Source organism: Channa argus, chromosome 17 (assembly GCF_033026475.1).
Source record: "Channa argus isolate prfri chromosome 17, Channa argus male v1.0, whole genome shotgun sequence".
NCBI lineage: Eukaryota > Metazoa > Chordata > Actinopteri > Anabantiformes > Channidae > Channa > Channa argus.
The window spans coordinates 18,064,930-18,086,221 of record NC_090213.1 but is presented as its reverse complement, the minus strand read 5'-3'; the positions used below and the strand labels follow the sequence as shown (position 1 = coordinate 18,086,221).

At 41.5% G+C, this 21,292-nt stretch overlaps 1 protein-coding gene across 10 annotated transcripts; it reads left to right on the top strand.

Annotated features, from left to right (window-relative positions):
- Positions 1-1,417: 1,417 nt before the first annotated feature.
- hmbox1b (homeobox containing 1 b) lies at positions 1,418-21,266 on the top strand. Of its 10 annotated transcripts, none has more exons than XR_010911314.1 (11): positions 1,421-1,671; positions 3,702-4,385; positions 10,056-10,141; positions 11,070-11,180; positions 13,422-13,575; positions 13,843-13,925; positions 14,297-14,392; positions 14,972-15,066; positions 15,445-15,638; positions 15,713-15,796; positions 16,847-16,865. XR_010911314.1 is itself a non-coding variant. In XM_067482903.1 (10 exons), the coding sequence occupies exons 2-10, from the start codon at positions 3,709-3,711 to the stop codon at positions 16,988-16,990; spliced, it is 1,530 nt and encodes a 509-aa protein (XP_067339004.1). In that variant the 5' UTR covers positions 1,432-1,671; positions 3,705-3,708; the 3' UTR covers positions 16,991-21,266. The 10 variants fall into 10 exon arrangements, 7 of the variants coding, with proteins under 7 accessions (XP_067339009.1, XP_067339006.1, XP_067339007.1 ...); XR_010911315.1 differs by having other exon boundaries at positions 1,424-1,671; positions 14,975-15,066; positions 16,847-16,864; XR_010911316.1 differs by lacking the exon at positions 14,297-14,392 and having other exon boundaries at positions 1,418-1,671.
- The last annotated feature ends 26 nt before the right edge of the window (positions 21,267-21,292 follow it).

Sequence of the window (21,292 nt, the reverse complement as noted above, 5' to 3'; positions counted from 1 at the left end):
CAGATAACAGGCTAGGGAAATCATAGAAAAAGATGGATGCAGAAGACTTTTTTTTACTGTAGAAATCCGTAACTTTAACATATAGAGCAGTCTATATGGAGAAACAACACAGCATCCTCTTTCGTGAGATTACTGTACTGCAGCTGTCACATGGGGGCAGTATGGCTACCAGCCTGTACAGTAAATTGCAGAAATTCTGCATAGCAGCAATTACATTTTGCAAAATCAGTGGTGCTCCATTTAAGGTGAAAGCTATAGAGTCTCATGTATAGTCGGTTGGAAATACAGCATTTTAAGCACCTTATATGAGCAAGATTATACATTATTCATGCTTGTTAAGTCACTGACACCTTTAACACCAATGCTGTTAATCATATTCTATCTAGGCCTAATTGTCTTGTTCTTGCTCTATGTCTGTTGTTAGAGGAGAGCAGAGCAATTTTCGTTCGCTTTGCTCTGCTCTTATTTCCTCAGCATGACCACTGGATGTAACTATGCATTGGTTTATAGATAAGAATATAATATAAGCATCTTCCTCAACCTGTTAGCCGTGACTATTTGTTTTAAAGTAAGCAATTATTTATTCTCCTTAATGAAAATATTAACATTTTTTAGAGCGAGTTGAGGCATAGAACTGTACAGTATGGTAACAAAACAGGCTGTGTCACTAAATTAGTTTTTTGAGAGAGTGTGGAAAGTGCTATGAGGAGTACAACCGCAGCAGGTGCAAGCAGAAATGAAGCAGAAGTACGGGAAAAAATATTAATGGTTAACTTAAATGGGCTATGGTTTTCATTGGAAGTGTCTAATTGATGTGTACGCCAAGCTGGCCACCTGGATCCATTTCCCCCGCAGAATTAAACCTCTTTTAATTTCTTCTTATTGCTGACCTGCTTCCTCCTAAACCAGCTGAGTAAACATCTCGCACATCCCCCTCCCCCTACATATGAAACATTAAGACTGAAATATGTAAATAGGTCTATATGCTTGCAAGGATGGGAACTTAATCCTTCATCATCAACCTTGTCCTGACTTTTTATTTCGCTTTTTTATATTGATGCATGTGAATCGTACCATAATTGTGACTATTGATACAATATACTTAAAATGTAGTGTTTTCTCCAAAACAGCTTGACAGGATATTCTCCCAGCTATTTGCCATGTGTTCATGCTACAAAGCCATTATCAAACTGTTTTGCTTATTCTCAAATAATTCCACATGTTTCCTGGGCTGCTGGACCCCAGACACCTTTCGCACGGTTCACCTCAGCCGCCGCCGCCGCCGCCTCCAGCTGCTGTGGCCACATTAAAAACTGCATCGCCACTTATGACAACTGTAGATCGCTGAGCCGTCAGCTCCCCCCTCGCTCTCGTTTCCGGGATTTGTAGTTTTTAATGTACAGAACGTCGCCGCGTGGTGGGGGACTTTGTAAGAGTTAAAACTACAGTTCCCTCAGAGCTACTCGGAGGTGTTAGTTGTCAATATGGCTGTTGTCAGACAGACAAAGCGGAGAGGCGAATAATTCGCCTCTGATTAGAAATCCTTGGAAAAGGGTCGGACAGGGCACTGTTATCAAATTGCTTTAGTCCCCGGCTGCAGAGTAAGAAAGAGACAGCGGGCCTTTGCTCGAGTAGCAAAGTTAAATGGTTAAGTGGACGTTTTGAACCGAGGTAAGTCATTGACTTAGCTATCTCCATTAAGGAAAGTGATGTTATTAATATCAAACGTTCGCTAGCCAGCGACAGCGGCTAACGTCAGCTACTGTCAGCGCTGGCACGGCTAGCATGTTATGCTAATCACTCCCCGAACCCAGCGCTACCAAAACAGCCGAGGTGAAGTTGTTGACCGTCCTCTGTGATGCCTACGGACGGGTTGTCAGTAGAAATTCCGCGGCAGTGGTCCTAGAAAAAAAAAAAAAAAAAAGAAAAAAGACCCGAGTTTTAACGCCTGCAAGCTGGGCTATTGGAACGCAGCGCTGGGTATCGCGCGTCTGCCAGAGAAACATTTGCTCCCGTTAGCTGCTGGGCAAAGGGCGTGAAAGCTGGCATCGCTGGTGGCTTTGCCCCCGCAGCGCGGACCGGCGACAGATTTGTGCTCTCGCTGCAGGCCCCACAATCAGCAAAACAAAAACACATGGGCGAAAAAAACAGATCGCAGAAGCCGTGGTCCATTTTCGGATTTTGGGACAATATAGAAAACTGCCCGGCCACAGAGAAGTGAGGGTTTGCATTGGGAACATGTGATGCATGCAGCCTGCATTTAGGGCCAAGAAAACAACATCTGTTAATGCTCACATTATGAACTGAACGATATTGGAAATTATATTTATTCTTCTCTTACTTTCTGAACTTAGTTGGATTCTTATCAACATCAATGCGGACAAGAGGGAACTTTGCTCTACCATCTCTCAAATGCAGTCCCATTTTAAGTTATAATAATCCTGAACTTTTCTTTTCTCTCTTGCTGACACACCTGTCCAGACTTTTATTACGTGACGTATAGCAGGGCATTCATTTTTAACAGGCTTTGTTCCTTATGCAGGGCACAAGCCTTTGCTCACTGTGTCTCAACCAGTTCAACCAGCTTGAGCCAAAAAGTGAATAGTTAACTTAGTCAATTCTTAAACAGGATGGGTAATGATTTCTCACCGCTGCTTTTGTTTGGCTGGATGCAAAGAGAAGACTAAAAGTTGTATTTTCTGGTTCAGGTAGTTTTACTTTAATGTGCGGCTCATCTCTACGACATGTGACAGGTTTTGCACTGTGCTTGATAATAATTTACAGCTTTAGTAGCATTATGATAAATGTTTAATAACAATGTAAGAGACTAGTAAATGATCACTGTAGCTACTATTTCGTTGCTGACCCAGAGTGACTGTCCCTGTAACTGTTGTTAAGTTTCCAACATTTGTTCTTCTCCTTTTTAAATTCACCAGGGGCATTCGTTTTCCTTACGATACCCTCAATACACTGCATGCACTCAGCAGTCATTTTGTGTTCTTTTTAGTACCTTGCCCATTTCAGACGAACGCAGATGTAGAAAAATGCCAGTGACCCCTTTTAAACCGTTTATCATTTTCGGCATACTTAGGGCTTGCATAGAAGATGGGGAACATTTGCCGCAGTCTGATTCCAGTTGCATTGATTTTGAGCACAGCAAATTGCTTATGAAAAACATACAGCGTGGGTGGTGTGCAGAGCTGTGGATATATTGTAGCTCTTAAAGAACGGCAGTCAGAATGTTAAGATAGCATCAGCTGTCAAGGTGACTCTGGCTCTCTGCGTGTGTTGCCTGCTGGTTCCCAAAAATAGCAGATTTTTATGCCCTGCCCCTCCCTCCCTTTTTCTTTCACACTTCTGTCTCTCGCCCATGTCTTCCTTTTCTTATCTGCTTCCTCTTTTATATTCTTCTTGCAGTTGTTCCTCGGTTCACTCCGCTTTCTTTCTACTTTTCCCCTCTCTACCTCACCCATCGTTGCAATTTTTCTCCTTGCCTCCAACATCCCTTCATCTGCCTCATTTCTGCCTGACTTTCCTTCTTTCCTTCTGCTTTCTTTTTTCTATCTCTCTTTCTCTTCCTGTTCCCTCTCCACGTATTGAACATCCACTTATTTTGCTTTCCTTAACTTCCCCCTGCATTTCCTGTTTCCTTTCCCTCTTAATTCTCCCCTGTCTCATAACTTGTCTTGTCTCTCATTCAGCAGCAGGATGTCTGAGTTCAGTGAGGAGCCGCGCTTCACTATTGAGCAGATAGATCTGCTGCAGCGGCTGCGACGCACCGGCATGACCAAGCAGGAGATCCTGCATGCTCTTGAGACTCTGGACCGGCTGGACCGGGAGCATGGCGACAAGTTTGGCCGCCGCACCTCTTCTTCCTCCTCCTCGTCCTCCTACGGAGTAGGCGGGGCAAACAGCTGCACCAACAACTCTGCCTCTAATACAACTACCACATCATTCAACAATAACAACACTGCCTCTGCAACCACCACCTCTTCCGTGTCATGCAATGGCAACAACAACGCCATGAACAGCGGCGACGGCGGCACCGGCGATCACTCTGCAGCCACTGCCTCTTCCACGACCTCCAAAATCTCCACCGCCACACAGACACAGTTCGGCAGTGGCGGGGGGCTCTCGCCATCTCCTAGCAACAGCTATGACACCTCGCCGCCTCCAGGGCCACCGCCACCTTCTGCTATCCTGCCATCACCGGTCTCCCTGGTGGCGTTATCACAAAATGGGCGCGATAGCCTAGCTGCTACACCCAACGGGAAGTTGTCCCCTCCACGATATCCAGTGAACAGTGCAGCTGCAGCACGAGCATTTGGGTTTGAAGCAACAGATGAAGACCTGGACATTGATGATAAGGTGGAAGAGCTGATGAGGTCAGTAGCAACTTACCAAAGTCTCTAAAACTTTGTGTTTGCAGCTTTTTGTTCAAGTTGAGTTTTAAACTTGTAGAAGTAGACTAGATATTGTTAGAATATTGGTTATTATGTTACAGTTGTGAGATTGGTATAGTTTTATAGCTTGAATAAGCTGTGTTTTGCATGACTAAAAAAGTCCATTAACTTTAGTCATGACATTTTTGGTATGGTGGTTTCACAACATGTTTCGGTAAAAAGATACAAGAAAGCACAAGTGCTTCTTAAGGTTGAAGGTTAACATCTGCTTTTCTGGCCACGGCTTGATATTAACACTTGCCTCCTTACACGGGCAAGAGAATTCTATGCTTGGGAAAGAGACTACTAAATTGAAACAGTTTAATAGTTTTTAAGAGCAAGTTTTTACTCTCCATCGATAAAACTCTACTGCATTGAAAGGATTTTAAATATCAAAAATAAGAAAACTATTAACCTGAAAGTGACCCACAATTTTGTCTTGATGTGAGGAGAATTGATGACCAAATGCACCGCAGCTCTCCAAAACGTGATCTGTTTCAACTTCACCAAACTCCCAAAGTTTACCGGCAACACCCTAAAAGAACAGGATATTAAAATTGTTACCAGATGGCTGAAAATGTTGCGACTGTTTTCACCATGAAGTAGACTCTTTTACTATGAATAAACATCCACAACGCAGCCGCGACCTGCAGATATATTTCAAGTAAGGGACGGTCTGCTATTTATTAAACTCTAACAAGAACAAATCAGTAAATAAATTAGATAATTGTTTTGAGAAAGTTGTATTTTCTTTTCCTGTTGAAACTTTGTTTAAATTCACATAGTTACAGTGTAGGCTCCATTTAGTTTAGATGTTTTCTAAGGCTGGAATAACACTCCTGCCTGTATGTATCTTATTATGCATTATTCACCGTCCCCTTATTCGCACTAATGTCATGTCAATGTTTTCAGCAGCAAACTATATTATTTGTGAATTAGGCCCATCAGTGTTTGGATCCACTAACATGTTTAATATAAGGTGTGTAGTCAGACTAGAGATAATCAACAACGTTATTTTTTCTGGTGTTGATCATTGATGAGCATTTGTTTGGATGGGCTGATGGCACTAAATTTGACTTAGGGTATTTTTAAACCAACCTTGTTTAGTCCAGTTCAGTTGAACTTTGGTCCATTTTCCACCATTGTGCAGTTTGTTTTGGCCAGTTCGAACACTACAGTCACACTCCAACTGCACCAAAAGCCTTTATTGGATGTGCTCTCAGTCTGCTTCCAAACAAAGCGTGGATCTGTTCATTTGTGGTAAAAACGTGATCCAACCTTGATTTGGCCCAAAACAGCACTTTTTTGCTAAATGGGCTCTTTGGCAGCACATCTGGTATACAGATCTATACAGTGTTGTATTTTCAAGATGGCTTTTGAAGAACATTGAGAATTCTGCTATAGACTATTGCTTGGAATGTCGCCCAGATAATCACCATGATTATGAGCAAATGCTAGTTGTGCAGTTGTTCCATATTTCACAACAATTTTTCACTCTTAGGACTAGTCACCAGTACAAAAGAGGATCTTGTTTCTGTGTTAACTTTCTTGTTCCTGCATTAGACGCACTAAACTAATGAGTCGACAAGACTATTCTCACGTGATAAGTAGTGAGGCATTTTGGTTTGCATGGATTATTCTGTGTGTAAAAGGAAGTTTACAAACTGGTCCGTGGATTTAGACCAGAGCAAACAAGCTATTGGTTTGAAAATGCCCTTAATGGCATTTTAGAGAGAGATATTGGCTTTAAGGTGCAATTTAATAGTGTTTGAGTGTAGCTTGCTTTACTTTATTGGTACTGTATGTCCTACATTATTCTGCAGTGTTGTTTATTTACAATCATACAATATGGTCCAGTTAAGAGAATATTTGGACTTGGAGTGTCCTTGCTAAATGTCACAAGCCACATTCTTTTTAGGCTTTTGATGATGTCATTTAGAGGAGAAGCAATTATAGAATCTTAAGTCGTCACCCTTTTTAATAGATTATCTGTTTGATCTATGTAGAATGTGGAAGAATGGTAACATCGCATATCTTTTGTTGAACCAACAAGCCAAAACCTGAAACCATTCAACAATTACCATAGTGTAAGGAAAAGGCAAGCAAAGATAGATTTGTGGAAGAGCTAGGACAAGTAATAACTTCAAAAGAAAAAAGGAAAAAGGCCTCTCAATTGTTCACCTTTAAGCCTTGTATGGTGCTCGGGTCTGTGGTTTCATTTTTTTTATCAAAAGAAAAATGATACAATTAATGAATTCCTTCAAACTCAGATTCACTGGTTCTGGCATTTTCAATGACCACAAACTGTACACATTCATACTCCATACAGGATGTTCGGGTCCACTGGACCCGGGGCTAATAAGAGTGTAGAAATTGTAGGTCCTGTGTACCTTCACTCTGTCCTCTTCCTGTCTTGGTCTGCATTTAGTACTCTGTGTGTGTGTGAGTGTGAGAGAGAGAGAGAGAGAGTGAGAGTGTGAGTTTTCCATTTTGCATCAATGCATCAAAATCCAAGCACAGACACTTGTCTGCTCTGACATTTCCGCACATTTTACCCTCTGTACTGCAAGAAGCTACTGTATCTTTGTTTACTCATACTCTATCCCAGCAGCAAACTGGGGGACACAATAAATATTGCTTCCCCAGTGTGGTTCTTTATCACAAGTGATCGATAACCAAAAGATTCTCTGCTCAGAGGGCGTTGCAATTGATTTTGGAAAAGAGAGAAGAAGAAGAAGAAGAAGTAGAAGGGGTTTCAGAATGTGAGGATCACATTTCTGAACATTTAGAGTCTGACAGTGACTTGAAAAAGAGGATGAGACTGAGCATCATCAGCTAGTTCAAAACTAAGATGAGCCCCAGAACCATCCGGTCAGCAGTCAGCTCCAGGCCTAGAACAAGCCTGTCGGCAGGTAGCAAATTAAGACATAAATATAGATGGACCAAAAAATGGTGAAGTTGACTGGACTTCTTGCCTAAGAAATGACCCACCCCACATGGTTGCCTGTGTGTTTAAGGATGCAACCTGGGCCAACACGTATGGCACCTACTCATGTGCAGGACATCAAGTCTTCTTTTGAGCTTTTCATTCCATTCAGTAACTGATTCTGGATTGCAAGAATTTAGAAGGAAAGTCATGGTTTTTGAGCGAGGTGGAAGGAGATGGACCACGAAAGGGAGTCCACAGAATCCCTGTGAGATGTAAAAAGTGGAACTTTTCCATACGCCAATGTACCTGGAAAACTTCCACATAATTTCCAGGATCCTCCGCTTTGATAAGCGAGGCAAAAGTCAAGCTCGACGGCAGAGGGACTACCTATCTGCCGTCGGGACAAGTGGGTGCACCGTCTCCCCCGTCTTACGACCCTGGTGCTAATGCCACCAATGATGAGCAGCTGATGCCATTTAGGGGCCTGTTCAGCTTGTGTTGGGAAAAACTGACCTGAATGGGTTCATTTTCTAATCAAGTTCAAATCAATAAAAATCAATAGTTATGAAAAACCTTGCTCCATTTGTAAATTTGTTGAATTAAAAAAAAATTAAATTAATTTTCAGTTTTGATTACATTTAATTAGGATTCAAACAAAAAATGAAAAGGAAAAGGGCAAATATTACTCATATAAGCTGTTTATATTACTTGTAATTGGGAGCAAGTAAACGTCTGTGGAGTATTTTAACATAAAATTCGTTGATTTTGTTGAATTAAAAACCTAATAAATGCTGCGTGTCCACAAGACCAACGCACACCGGCTGAATACCAATAATATGAACCTCCAACACAAGGGGTTAAAATATTACATGAAGTTACACACAGTAACATCAAATAACATTAGGTTTGAAATCATGTGAGTAGCTACTTAGCCCCTTTACTCTGACAGCTTTAGTGGTCCTAATCTGTCATGGTTCACATGTTTGCCACCCCCTTCTTTTTACACATTAGTCCTCACTTCCTCCAGCTGTGGACTCCTACTGGCTGCCTGCTGCCCCCCGCGTAAGCAGTCAGAATAAGAATAGGCGTTTTAAACTGAGCCTCTGTCCTCAGCACTGCACTCGCTGTCCCGTTGCTCATTCACACTGCCTCTTGCATTAAATTACGTGTCCTCTTTAGACAGCCCAAGAAGTTAAGTAGCGTTAAAAAAGCCCCTCGTCCTCTTCGCCTGCAGGACTCTCCAGCGTCTCGCTCAGCAGGGCTGCGGGGGGCGTGACACAAGGTTTTAGCTTGTCAACAGTCCCTCGGTGCCCTTCTGATTTTTCTCACTTCTAAATGCACATTTTTGTCTCTGCAGGGGTTTGGCCTTTTGAGTTGGCATCTATCCCACCCGCCCCACCCCCCCCACTCCCCACTCCCCACTCTTTCTCAGTCTTGTACAGCAGCTTGTGCTACATTGATTCACTGGTGTCGATACAAGCAGCGTTTTTGTGCCTCTAATTTTAGCTGCGCTGCAAGAGGTTGGTGTGGAGGATATTGATGCTGGATGTCAAGAGTCGTGACGCATTTTCGTTTCAGAAATATGCTAACAGTGCTCAGGACTTTGATGCGATCTCCATTTTGACTGTATGAATCCGTGATACTGTCTGGTTCAAAGGATGCTGTGATTGTAAGATTTGAGCAGCAGCGTTGGTAAAGTTGGGGGTGGGTGGGGGGGGGGCATCCACTGGAAATGCCTTCCTGTTTAAAAAAAAAAATAGAAAAGAAAAAAGCAGTGTTATTATGGATAAGTGCACCGACCAGTTTACACATTTGACAGGTGTTCACAATCTGCACCAGGATGAGGAATTAAACCAAGACAGTCATAAGCTTCTTGGCGTGTGTGTGTGTGTGTGTGTGTTACTGTGTATGTATAGGGGAGGGGATTGGGCTTGAAGCCAGAAAGCAGGGTGGGTACACTATGACTGCACATGTTCTCTCACCCACCTTCCACTCATGCAAGTCCGTGCGTGTTTTATTTTTTCATGAGCACTGAGATGGTGGAAACCTGTCCACTACATACATTAAAACAACATGTACATTACTTGATCGCAGCTCAGTTAACTTGTTTCATGAGCCCACTGCCTTTCTTTTCCTCTAAAGTGAAACTTTGAGCACTTTGAGGGGCATAAACAACGAAAGACAAATACTCTGCCGTTGCTGTTAAAATGCAGCTTAGATTAAAATGGATCCCTAGTTGTATAGCTTATCCATTATATAGGCACAATCTAAAGCCCAATATACCAAACTCATCTCAGTGTCATGTACTGAAGCACAGCAACCACAACAAAAGCGTCCATGTCAGCGAATGTTGCTAATGCTGGGTAAACGATGATACAGCAGCTTACACATAAATTAAACATGTAAATCCATCTATATAGTCAAACAAAGGTAGCTGAAAATTGTTCATTTTACCTTGTACTACATATGTTTTATGATCTCACTCTGACAGTTAGGCTTTACCACACTTTACTAAATGTGGGGAAAAAAACAAACAAACAAAAAAACAGAAACTACATTTCTTTATATGTTTGCCGCCTGCTGCTGGCAGTGAATGAAAAGAAGCTTCTGACAGTGTATTTAATGGTATTTCTGTATTGTCCTCATTGGTGTGTGTGTGTGTGTGTGTGTGGTTGTGTTTGCAGGAGGGACAGCAGTATGGTGAAAGAGGAGATCAAAGCGTTCCTGGGAAACAGGAGGATCTCTCAGGCAGTGGTTGCACAAGTTACCGGTTGGTAGCAGACATAATGAGACACTATACAACAATGTCATTGGTTTAAGGTTTGTCACAAATGTACTTTCATGGATGCGTCAGTTGGTGTTAGTTTCCACGCTGAAGTATTGGAATGGCCAGGCTAATTGACTAGGCTGGTTAGTTTGTCCTCTACCAGGAAGACATTTTACTTCTAAAGAGGGATTATCAAAAAAAAGGTCAGAATTTCTGCTTTTATTTGGTGGCATTTATACCTTGATAAGTAACAGCATAAAAGACAACATCTTTTTTTTCTTCTCCGCAAGTCTTGGAACGTGTGACTGGCAGGTGTTTCTTTTTTCACAGAAATAGGAACATACAGAAACATACACTATATTTCCAAAAGTATTCGCTCACCCATCCACATAAATGAATTCAGGTGCACATAGCAAGGCCCATAAAGACATGGATGAGTGAGTTTGGTGTGGAAGAACTTGACTGGCCTGCACAGAGTCCTGACCTCAACACAATAGAACATCTTTGGGAGGAATTAGAGCGAAGACTGCGAGCACTGTGTATTATGTATTTCATAAACACACTGCTAAACCTCGTGGAAAGCTTTCCCAGAAGAGTTGAAGCTGTTATAACCGCAAAGAGTGGGCCGACGTCATATTAAACCCTATGGATTAAGAATGGGATGTCACTAAAGTTCATATGGGTCTAAAGGCAGGTGAGCGAATACTTTTGGCAATTTAGTGTTTTTCGGCTCAGCAGAATTTCTGTGGCCACAGAGGTGTAAGAGTAAAGTGATCAGAAAAGAAATAAATTAAAAGCCAAAAAGAGGAAACACCTTTCCCCTTACTGTTTCGCTTTCTTTGTCTTCAGTTCTTCTAAGTGCTGGCTACAAATTGTGCCAGGGCTTGATACAAAACACACTGTTGTAATTCAATGTCTGGCTTCTCTCCAGGCATCAGCCAGAGCAGGATCTCCCATTGGCTGCTGCAGCATGGCTCTGACCTGAGTGAGCAGAAAAAGAGGGCCTTCTACCGCTGGTACACACTTGAGAAAACCACACCAGGTACATCTAACCGCTCCCTGTTGACACTGTTGCCTCTTGATTTGCGTACGCTTCGATCGAGTTCATCCGAAGAGGAATCTTTCCGCATATGCTACGCAGCGAGAGCCAAGAATGGGCTCCAACATCCAGTATTTTGGATAAGTACACTGTAAACATTGAAACCTGACATGGCCTTTCGGTGGCAGCAATATTATCAAGGTTGTTTGTTTAATCACTCATGCAAAGCTATGGACAAATGAAAAAAAGATTAGCAGCAGCAGGGAGGCAGCTCCAGAGAAAGGAAGCATGGTAGGAAACCGCTCTGCTGCCTGCAGGTTCCTGTTAGTCTGTTAATGAGATAAGTAGAAGTCGTCTGTGTCTTGTGGTGTATTGTATTTGGTGCAGTGGGATGTGAAACAATGCTTCATTCTCCTGTAATTTCTTAGATGTTGGGCAATATTGTTTTGAATTGTGAAAATAATTGGAGGACAATCTTGAGTCCTATTGTGGTGTAAGAAATATCAATATATCAAAATTGATTTGCACATAAAATAAGGGGATATAATGTAGTGTAGCACCACCATGGAAAATCACACATTTATCCAATTTTTGTTGCATAAATAGTTGCAAATTAAAGTCCTGCTCGTCATAAATTGTAATATATTTTGCATGAGGTCCAAGTCTCAAATAATTGAATTAGTCATTCAAGATGCGAAGGGTGTGTCAAGTGCCTGCTCGTGCAGCATCTTTCTGCTAATTATGAACTAAGTTGGGTTATAGGAGTGTGAATGTACATAAAACGTTCTAGCATCATAATAGATTGAGTGACATCTGTCTGATAACATTCACACAAGAAAACACAATACTAGTTTGTGCTGACTGGTGATCAGAGTGACCATCAGAAATTAATTGCTGTGCCAGGACTGTGTTGCAGCCATCTTTAGCTGTCGTGCCAGTGAAAGTCAAACAAGCCATTATGGAACAGAAAATGAGCAACGCGAAGAAAACGAGAGTATAATGGTCAGAAACGTAGGCCAAACCTTAGCTTAACAGAATTACTAAATGGAACATAGAGAAATTAAAAGGACAGAGACCCCTGGTGAACTTACTAACCACATGATGGGGACCTGCCTGTCTTGGCTTGGGTGGGTAGGTTGCTACATGGTGTAACTGCTGATTGTGGCGGCAAAACGAATACTGTAGCGTTTAGACTCATTGCATTAAAAGAATATGCAACAAAGTACTAAAGCCGTCTTCAAATGGTGGGTTTCTGTATAAACACGTCCATTATTTATACATTGAAAACAGATGAAACCAAAATGTTTAAAAATACCCTTTAATAAAAGTTGAGCGTAGGCACTTCGGGACTTTACCTATGATCCATAGCTGACTTAATTAAATACTAATATCTATGCACATATTCCTTTGTTAGTTTGTCCTAGGATAGAAAGAACAAAGCAAAAATTAGTGACCAAAAGTTCCTTTAGTTTTGTATTGTTTAGGTGGCTACTACAGAGAAAGAGTCAAAAGTCAAAAGATGCCACTGTGTTGTTAATAAGTTAGCAGCAAAACCAGCAGGCGTGTATGCGTGTGTGTTTATAGACGCGCTGTATCGACCTATAGCCACACACCAGACATCCCACGCCTCGTCCTGCGGCATGTTTCTCGGTGGATCCCTGCCAACGCTGTCAGCACGGGAAACTGCTCTGTGCTATTTATGGCCAGACCGATCCGGGCCGGGCCCAGCCCAGCACACACGTCTCCATCACTGCTGCAGAGAAAAGCTACGCCAGGATCATGGTGTTGTGACGGCCGGAGCTTTTGCAGACAGAGCTCGTTGACAGGGTCTGTGTCAGATTAGGTTATGGCACTGTGGCTGAGCTGCTGACCCCCCCCCCCCCCCCCCCAGCTTTTGGCTGTCACGACTCTAGTTTTAAATCAGACCTTTTGTGTGGTTTTCTTTTCTGCTGTGCTCATGACTTAAGACAAGGCAGCACAGTCTTTGTCAGCACTAATCAGAATACATTCGACGTGCACTCTTGCATATATTTTCGTGAGCAATGGGCTTTCTGTCTGTTGTCTGCACTGCTCAGTTTGTTTAGTAAAACAGCCATATTACTTCATAAGGTTTTTGACTTTTACAGTTTTGTGCCTCTAAACCTCAAACACCTGCAGGCTCCCATGGACTGATCGTGGCTTGATTCTTCTTAACCGATATTCAGTTAAAGCTAATAAGTCTGATTCTGCTGCATCCCGCCTCAGGTGCAACCCTTAACATGCGGCCAGCTCCCTTGCCTCTGGAGGAGATGGAGTGGAGGCAAACCCCGCCCCCACTCGCCACTGCCCCTGGTACCTTCCGGCTGCGTCGGGGGAGTCGCTTCACTTGGAGAAAGGAGTGCTTGGCCGTGATGGAAAGGTGAGCGAAGGGATGGGTGGAAGGAAAGATGATGTATGTTTCATAACTCGTGTCTTATTTCCACATGGAATTGAGGAAACATTGCATTGTGTCCTTAAAAAAAACAACCAGACAACGAGGAAACAAAGCCTGTGACTCTTGTCATACACTCTGAATATTGGCTTCATTGTACTGCATACAAAACAAACAGCAGTAACTCCTGTTTGTTGACCGTGTCCTTGTGTAGTGAAATTAATTTAATCAGTGCGACTCCTCTGCTATTTATAGCTACTTCAATGACAACCAGTACCCAGATGAGGCCAAACGGGAAGAGATAGCCAACGCCTGTAATGCTGTTATTCAGAAACCAGGTAAATCGAGGCAACCAGGAAGTACCTCTAAAGTCTACAATTATTTTGGAAATTACTATGAACATTTTTGAAACACAGCCTTCATAATATGTGAGCTGGGCTTCTTTGTTGTAAAACACATTTTACACATTCAGGTGGTCTGTTGAAGTGCTAAAACAATTGAAAAATGGATCTGCAAATGCTTATTAATTGATTATTCATTCACCCAAAAAATGGTTCCAGCTCGTCAAATGTCAATGTTTGAATCTGATGTCCTAATCAGTACAAAATAAAAAGTGAAACAATGAAACAGACAGTTCAAACAAAGTCATTATCATTTCCTTGAACGTAGTAGAGAACGGGAATTGAGTGGTTGTCATGTCATGTTTCAGGGAAGAAACTGTCTGATCTTGAGAGGGTCACCTCCCTGAAGGTTTACAACTGGTTTGCCAACCGTCGCAAAGAGATCAAGAGACGGGCCAACATTGGTAATGTGGCTCTGAAGACGTCCCTTTGTTTTAACATGAGTGTTTCCTACTTAATAATAAGCTGTTGTGGGATTCTTCTTAGGCAGTAAATGGCTCACATTAATTCATACCATCATGGTAATTAGGCTGATAATCAGTCATCGTATCTGCAATGACCCCCCTGGCAAAGTATCCTCCATAAGTGCTATAAGATTTAAAAAAAAATCCTCGCGCTGTTTGGATTAGCCCAGATGCTAATTAGATTTGTACAACAGAACCTTCATTACTTAAAAACCAAAAGGCCCAGTGGCTGCGATAAACAGTTAGTATCATTTGGCCTAAATCTAAATGGCTATTGTGTGGTCGTTTGTTACCAGCTCGGCCATGTTGCAAATGTTTTCGAAATGTCCTATGAACTGTCAAATTGCAGTGTTTAGCTATTAGCAGCTAAGTCTGTGTATTTGTGTGTATTTAAGTCAAGTCATCATTTCTGCACCTCCTTTCCGGTTTCTCCTCATTGGGAATCCCTTCATCACCGTGTTTTAATAAGGGACGTTAGTAATCGGTCATAAATCTAACAATTCATCCTCTTCCTCCAAGAAGCCACAATCCTGGAGAGTCATGGAATAGATGTCCAGAGTCCCGGGGGACACTCCAACAGCGATGACGTTGATGGCAACGACTTCTCAGAGCAGGTAAGAGCCATCAAGACTCCCACAAGTCACAAAGCCAGATTCCGTGTACCACAAAGTGCTGTAGATGGTTTGTCTGAGGAAAGAGAAGGAGGTCACTGTCTTCATTTTTTGTTTTGTTGTACCGTGTCTCATTTTGGATTCATTGATACTGTATCTTATTGTACACTATGAACCTTGTAACCTCCCTCTCTGGCACAAAAAGGTTCAGATTCACACAAAAAGACAAAAGAACATTTCGACCGCTGTTTCCTATGTATATCCCTCCACAAATATAGAAAGCACATAAAGTTCTTTGTTTTTATGAGGACCTGCTGCTCCAGGCACATTAATTAACAAAAGCTCGCTCTCTCTCTCTTTCTTTTTTTCCCCTGTAACCAGTGGAAACTAAGCCGCAGCCTTGGAACGTAGCGGTGCTCTGTATTACTGTAGAAACCTACAGATGAAGATTGGGTTTCACTTTAAGCCGTCTAGCTTTGTTCCTGACTGCACAACTTTGCAAACCAGCACTCTCCCGTTTATTGAAGGCTGCTGGACGTAAAGAAAAAGCTAGTTAATGTCAACTAGTGCAGCTAGTGAGTAATGAACGCAGGGTGTATTTAACATGTCAAACAGCAGAGAGTAATACTGTTTGTTGAAATACCTCCAGGCATGTGACCTCCCCTATTTTGACAAGAGACCTCTCAGCCGACCATTTGGCCTTTATCGACTGGAGCCAACCTCACCGACACAGGTACCCTCACATAGAAGCATTTGACAATTGAGTTTACAAGAGCAACCATTACCGTAAACCCCCATGTTGACCCTTCAAGGTGAAGCAGCCCTTGCCAAACGTTGCATGTGTCAGTTGGGAGCAGCATTTTTATTTATCAGTGATGTGGCTGTATATGTTTGTGTCTGCACTGCTCTGTAGGAGAAAAACCTAAATCAGACAGGTTTAAAAAAAAAAAAAGGGTCCTTCACTACAATAATACTCTGATTGCATTCCTTTGCTTTCAGTAATCAGATGTCACATCACTGAAAAGTTGATTTGAGGCTTGATGTCATTGCTCACCCATTCTCTCTCTCTCTCTCTCTCTCTGTCTGTCTCTCTCTCTGTCTGTCTCTCTCTGGCACAAGTCACTGTTACGATCAGCATTGATCATTTGTTTTTTGTTGGTTTCAAAGATTATTTCATTTCATTTGGTAGCTGAGACTTCTGTGTGTCTTACTGTATATGTCTGTATGTCGTATTATATCTCCTAAGACTCAGTCATTAAACAGCGTTATTAATGTTAGCAAGGGCTCCACCCGACTAACCAATCAGAGGGCTTTTCTTCTCGATTAGTGCGTTTTAGTGAGTAAAAAGGCTGCTAGGATGAGGATTTACCGAATGGGTAACGAGTTTAGATACAGGTGCTGGAGGGAAAACTCAAGGAACAGAGCCGAGCAGCCGACACATCCCCCACACAGGGGATGTTTCACTCAGAAACAGGGTCACATGTAGCACTTAAACTAATGGAGGGTGAATTGCTCGCTGGCCATGTACGGTAATGTTCAAATGCTATTGAAGGTTGTGATCTAGTTAATTGGAAATGAGGACAAATTGCAAACTGTCAGTTGGTTAGTATGATGGCGAACATTAAACAGGAAGTTAAAGCACAGGTAAAAACAAAATAAGTTCTTTTTCCCACAATTCCCATAGTTTTTTTTTTTTTTTTTTTTTTTTTTTTTGGAACTGGATCTATTCTGAACCACTGTTGTGCGTCTTATCTCCTGCCTATCTCATCCTCCTCTGTTTCAGGAGGACAGTGCAGCACACAGCGAGCACCAGGACCCCATTTCTCTGGCCGTGGAGATGGCTGCTGTCAATCACACCATCCTGGCCCTGTCCCGAACCGGCGGGGTCTCCAACGACATCAAGACGGAGTCCCTGGAGGATGAATGAACTTGCACAGGAACTGAGATGGAGGAAGCAGACGAGAGAAATGACAGAGTCAAGAGGGGAAAGCAAAGCAAGAGTAGAAAAGGTGGGAAGTAAGAGGGGTAAAAAAAAAAAAAAAAAAGTGCTACTTCTTAGTAACCTTCTGAATCTGCCAACTGTTCCTTCTCTCTCGGCTTCCCCTCCTCAACTTCCCGCCTCCCACAAAGTCCGTGTAAACAGTAATTACCCACCACTCCCGCCCCACCCAATATATTGACACAGATGGTGGAAATGGGTCACTATACGCTCTCTGATCTCTGGAATGATGAAAAGGGTACAATCAAGGTCTATAACCTCCAAAACGGTGGCTATCGTCTGGGACTGCGTCTCCCAGGAACTCTTCCTTTCTACACTTTCTCCTCACAGGATACCTCTTCTCTTTCCTCTCCTCTTCCTCGTTCCCCTTCCCCCTTCCCCCCTTCCCCCTCCAGCCTGGTTGTCTGAGCCGATCCTCAGTCTATCTCACCTCAACGTCAACCTCAGAAAATTTACGTGTACTGTATATATAATATATATGGTTCTTTATGGTTCTCAGTCACACTCACCTCATTGTGTTCTATCTACCTACAACCCCCGAAATTCACTCTCTTCATTGTGCAATTCATCGGAAGAGCAGCTTCGGGCCGTCTGGGGAAAGACGTACGGAGCTATATTCGTTTTTTTCTTCCTGCCTAGCACCAAGGTGGCCAGAACAGACCATATCAGCAGACCGAACTGTCCAGTCACTGTCTTCACCCTCTGCAGTCGCCGTTCCTCAGTGGAATGGCTTCTCGCTTTCCTGCAGTACAGCTGCTGTCTGATGAAACCTCAAAAACAAAAAAAAGTCTAAGCTAAAATTAAAAAACAAGGGGGGAGAGTTACCTTTCGTGGTATACAGTGGATTTTCAAGTTTCCTCCCAACAAGGAACAACACATAAACCAACTGTCGGAATGAACGTAAAGGTTTATTTCCAACAGCAGCAGTCGATTTCCTTTACTTTAATTTCCCTTTATATGTTTAACCCCCGTGATAACAATTCTGCCTTGGTATTTAGACTTTGGTAACACTATTTTTATTTTTCGTACTTGAGAGTACTTAAGTTACACAGTTTAAGAATCAGTGTAGGGTCGATGTGATAATCAAGCAAACTTAAGCTAATCTAATAAGGGGAATTGTACTTTGTTTTTAATGTCCTCCATGCCAAAGGAACAGATGCTTGGAGCGAAAAGCTAAGAGGCTAAGCTAAGATCGATCTGACAATAGCGCTCACATTCATCCAAAGCCATTTCTGCTTGCTCCTTTGGCATATGTAGGTATTTTCTCATGCTCTGTGACGCCTCTCAAGCCGGTGGGCTTGACACTACAGCAGGCCTTTGTCAGTAAAGGTCAGTATTAGCAGCCAGACATATAATGATAAAATATCCCTAAGCTATTTACTACTTGTTCTGTAACGCTGCCTCTTTATAATAGCCTAAAGAATGTGCTTTCAAAAGGTGTATTTTTTATTTTTTTTTTTTTAATATCGGTGGTATCAAATTAGATGAAATCCACACTGGACATGGTTTAGAGTATCAGAAGTCCGGAGGGATTCTTTGCTTTTACTATAACTGTGCAGCCTCAAAGGTCAATGCACCACTTTGAAGGGAATCAGATTCAAAGACACTTTAAGTGATACTGGAAATCATTTTTGCTCTTTTTTTTTTTTTTTTTTTTTTTTGCCTGGGGCGGAACATTTCTCAAACCATCTTTGACTGAATATCATTGTAACATTAAAACCAGGGGCAAAGTGCTGCGTTCTATAACTGTATACTGTGGGTCCTGTTTCTGGGGGCTCACTGGTTGTCAACTATTAGCACTTTGTCAGTCTTAGGACCGATGTCTTCGACTTTAGCCTTAGGTTGAAGAAGATGAAATCAGTGGATTCGTTTATGGAAATATGTGTGTTCCCTTTTGTAAGATTAGTAGTTAGGGAGAAAGTTTGATACCACTTATGTCTTTTCACTTCATGTGAAGGCAACAAGAGACTGTTAGCTTCCCTTAGCAGGACGACTGGAAGCAGGGGGGAGACAGCTAACATGGATTGGACTAACATGCTCTGTTATTTTGTAGAAGCTGTACAAAAAAATAACACAGAAATTTAATATTTGCAAACAATTTGTAGGCAAAAGGAACAATGACTTATGTCCAGGCTGTACTTTCACACAAAATGAGAATTTTGTGTTTAATCTCTGAACATTTTGAGCTATTAGTAAGGAGATATGTGGCCATTTTCTCTTTCTCAATTAAGCTGAACTAAGTTCACCGTCTCTTAACTCAAACTGTCAATTTGACGGTTTAATTTTAAGAGAATTGGTGGGAGGTGGATTTCTCTTTCAGAACTTGGCTTGCAGCTCCATCCTGCTTCCAATCTATGCGCTAAGACAAACTAAACGTTTTGTGGTATTTATCTTTCCATGTAAAGTTAGGGGGGGGGGAAAAAACTAAACAAAAATATTCCCCTCAATGTCAAACTATTCCTCTTAAGGGACCGATGCCTTAGTGATGGTTTTGGAGAAGTAGGACAGTATTCTACCAAGCAGGAAGGAACAAAGCAGTCAGACAGGAACATAAACCAGGTAAAAACACTGGTGACGGAACAAATAATCTCATATCTTGATCCTGTTAGTAGAACAACTCCCAGTCCAGGACTCTGGTCTAGTAAAGCTCTATTTAATTGTACTGCTTCAGTATGTACGAAGCTAAAATGCAGTGACTCAGTACTAGGATCTGTGTTTCAAAAAGAAATGTTTGAAAGATGAAAACAATATGTATTTATACTCATTTTTTATGGTAATGTAAAAAAAAAAAAAGATGTTTTAAGCTAAAACATGCTATTATTGTTAAATTAATCTCCTTTTTTAAATTTCTCTTATTTTCTATTATCATTTATATATTTTTTTTTCTTTCGTCTCATCCCTTATTTGAACAACAGTCTCCCCGTTTTTGTCTGAGGCAGTAAGCTATTTTGTGAAAAAATAATAATGCACCTTATGAAAATTAAGTATCACTCCTGACTAAGCTGAAAAATGCTAAACATTAATATGTTTTTATGGGGCTGGTGTGGAAAAAAACATTTCAGTGCAGCTGTTTCACACACACCATATCATATTAAAACCAAGCCCTGGTATTTGCTGTTCTTTTAACACCCCACCAAGCTCCACAGTCAAATCCAACATTCTAACATTGACCTTGCAAACAAAAATTTGTCATAACTGTTACTTTTATAATAACTGTAATTATGTAATTGACCATTACATTTACATGTATCATGACGGACACTGTTTATGGTTTGTATGAAAATACACAACTAATTCAGGCTGCGGGCTGATGACTAGCACAGATGTGAGTAGATACAGTGTTGATTTTAATATTTATATGGGGATTGTGGACAGTGTAATTACAAAATGACCAAAGTTAACCCTTAAGGAAATGGAACAAATGAGCTGCATTCGTAGCAGATTCTAATCTTCGGCATTGATTAAGAAATGCTCACTTGCCAAGTGTTATGATAAAATTTCAATCCTCCAATTTAGTCACAACTTTTTACCTGTGGAGTTTGATGTGGTGACCTGTGCCCTCAAATGGTAAATACAAAAAATGTCTTTCTAAGAGAGAAATAAACAGAGTGAATTTGGAGATTACTCTTTCTGTATGAGACACTTTTAAATGAATTGCCTTCATGTTTGAGAGATGCCATGGCCCAGTTCGCAGGGACTACTTCAGCAGTATTTTGTGACTGTTCAAGCTTGATTTAAAAAAAAAAAAAAAATGTTTATGGGACAGAAAGAACCCCCAGGTGCTTAAGGTCTAAAGAATATGCTTTTTCTCCCTGAGAGAACTAGAAACGGATGAAATTTGTAACGCGCTTTCCCCACCGAACAGTGTGCGTACTCTAATGGGGGTGTCCTCTCATGGTGTGTCAGAGTCAACATGTCTATATGTCCGTCTGTGTCCCCAGTGAAACGCCATTCACTTCATCCCAATATAACTCAGAAAAAGAGGACTGAATGCTGTTGTTTCAATCTCAAATCTAGTTATGTTCAGAATTACTGTATTGCCCATTTCAGAATTTAGTGCCTTTTTTGGACAGTAGACTGTTCTGTAATTAAGATGTAGTATATATACATTTTTTTGTACAGTTTCTTTGTTCATTTTTTTAACTTGTGTTTATTTTAGTATGATATATATAATGTACAAGAGAATAAAGCTATATCAATGAGACTTTGTGGCTTTACTATGATGTTGGT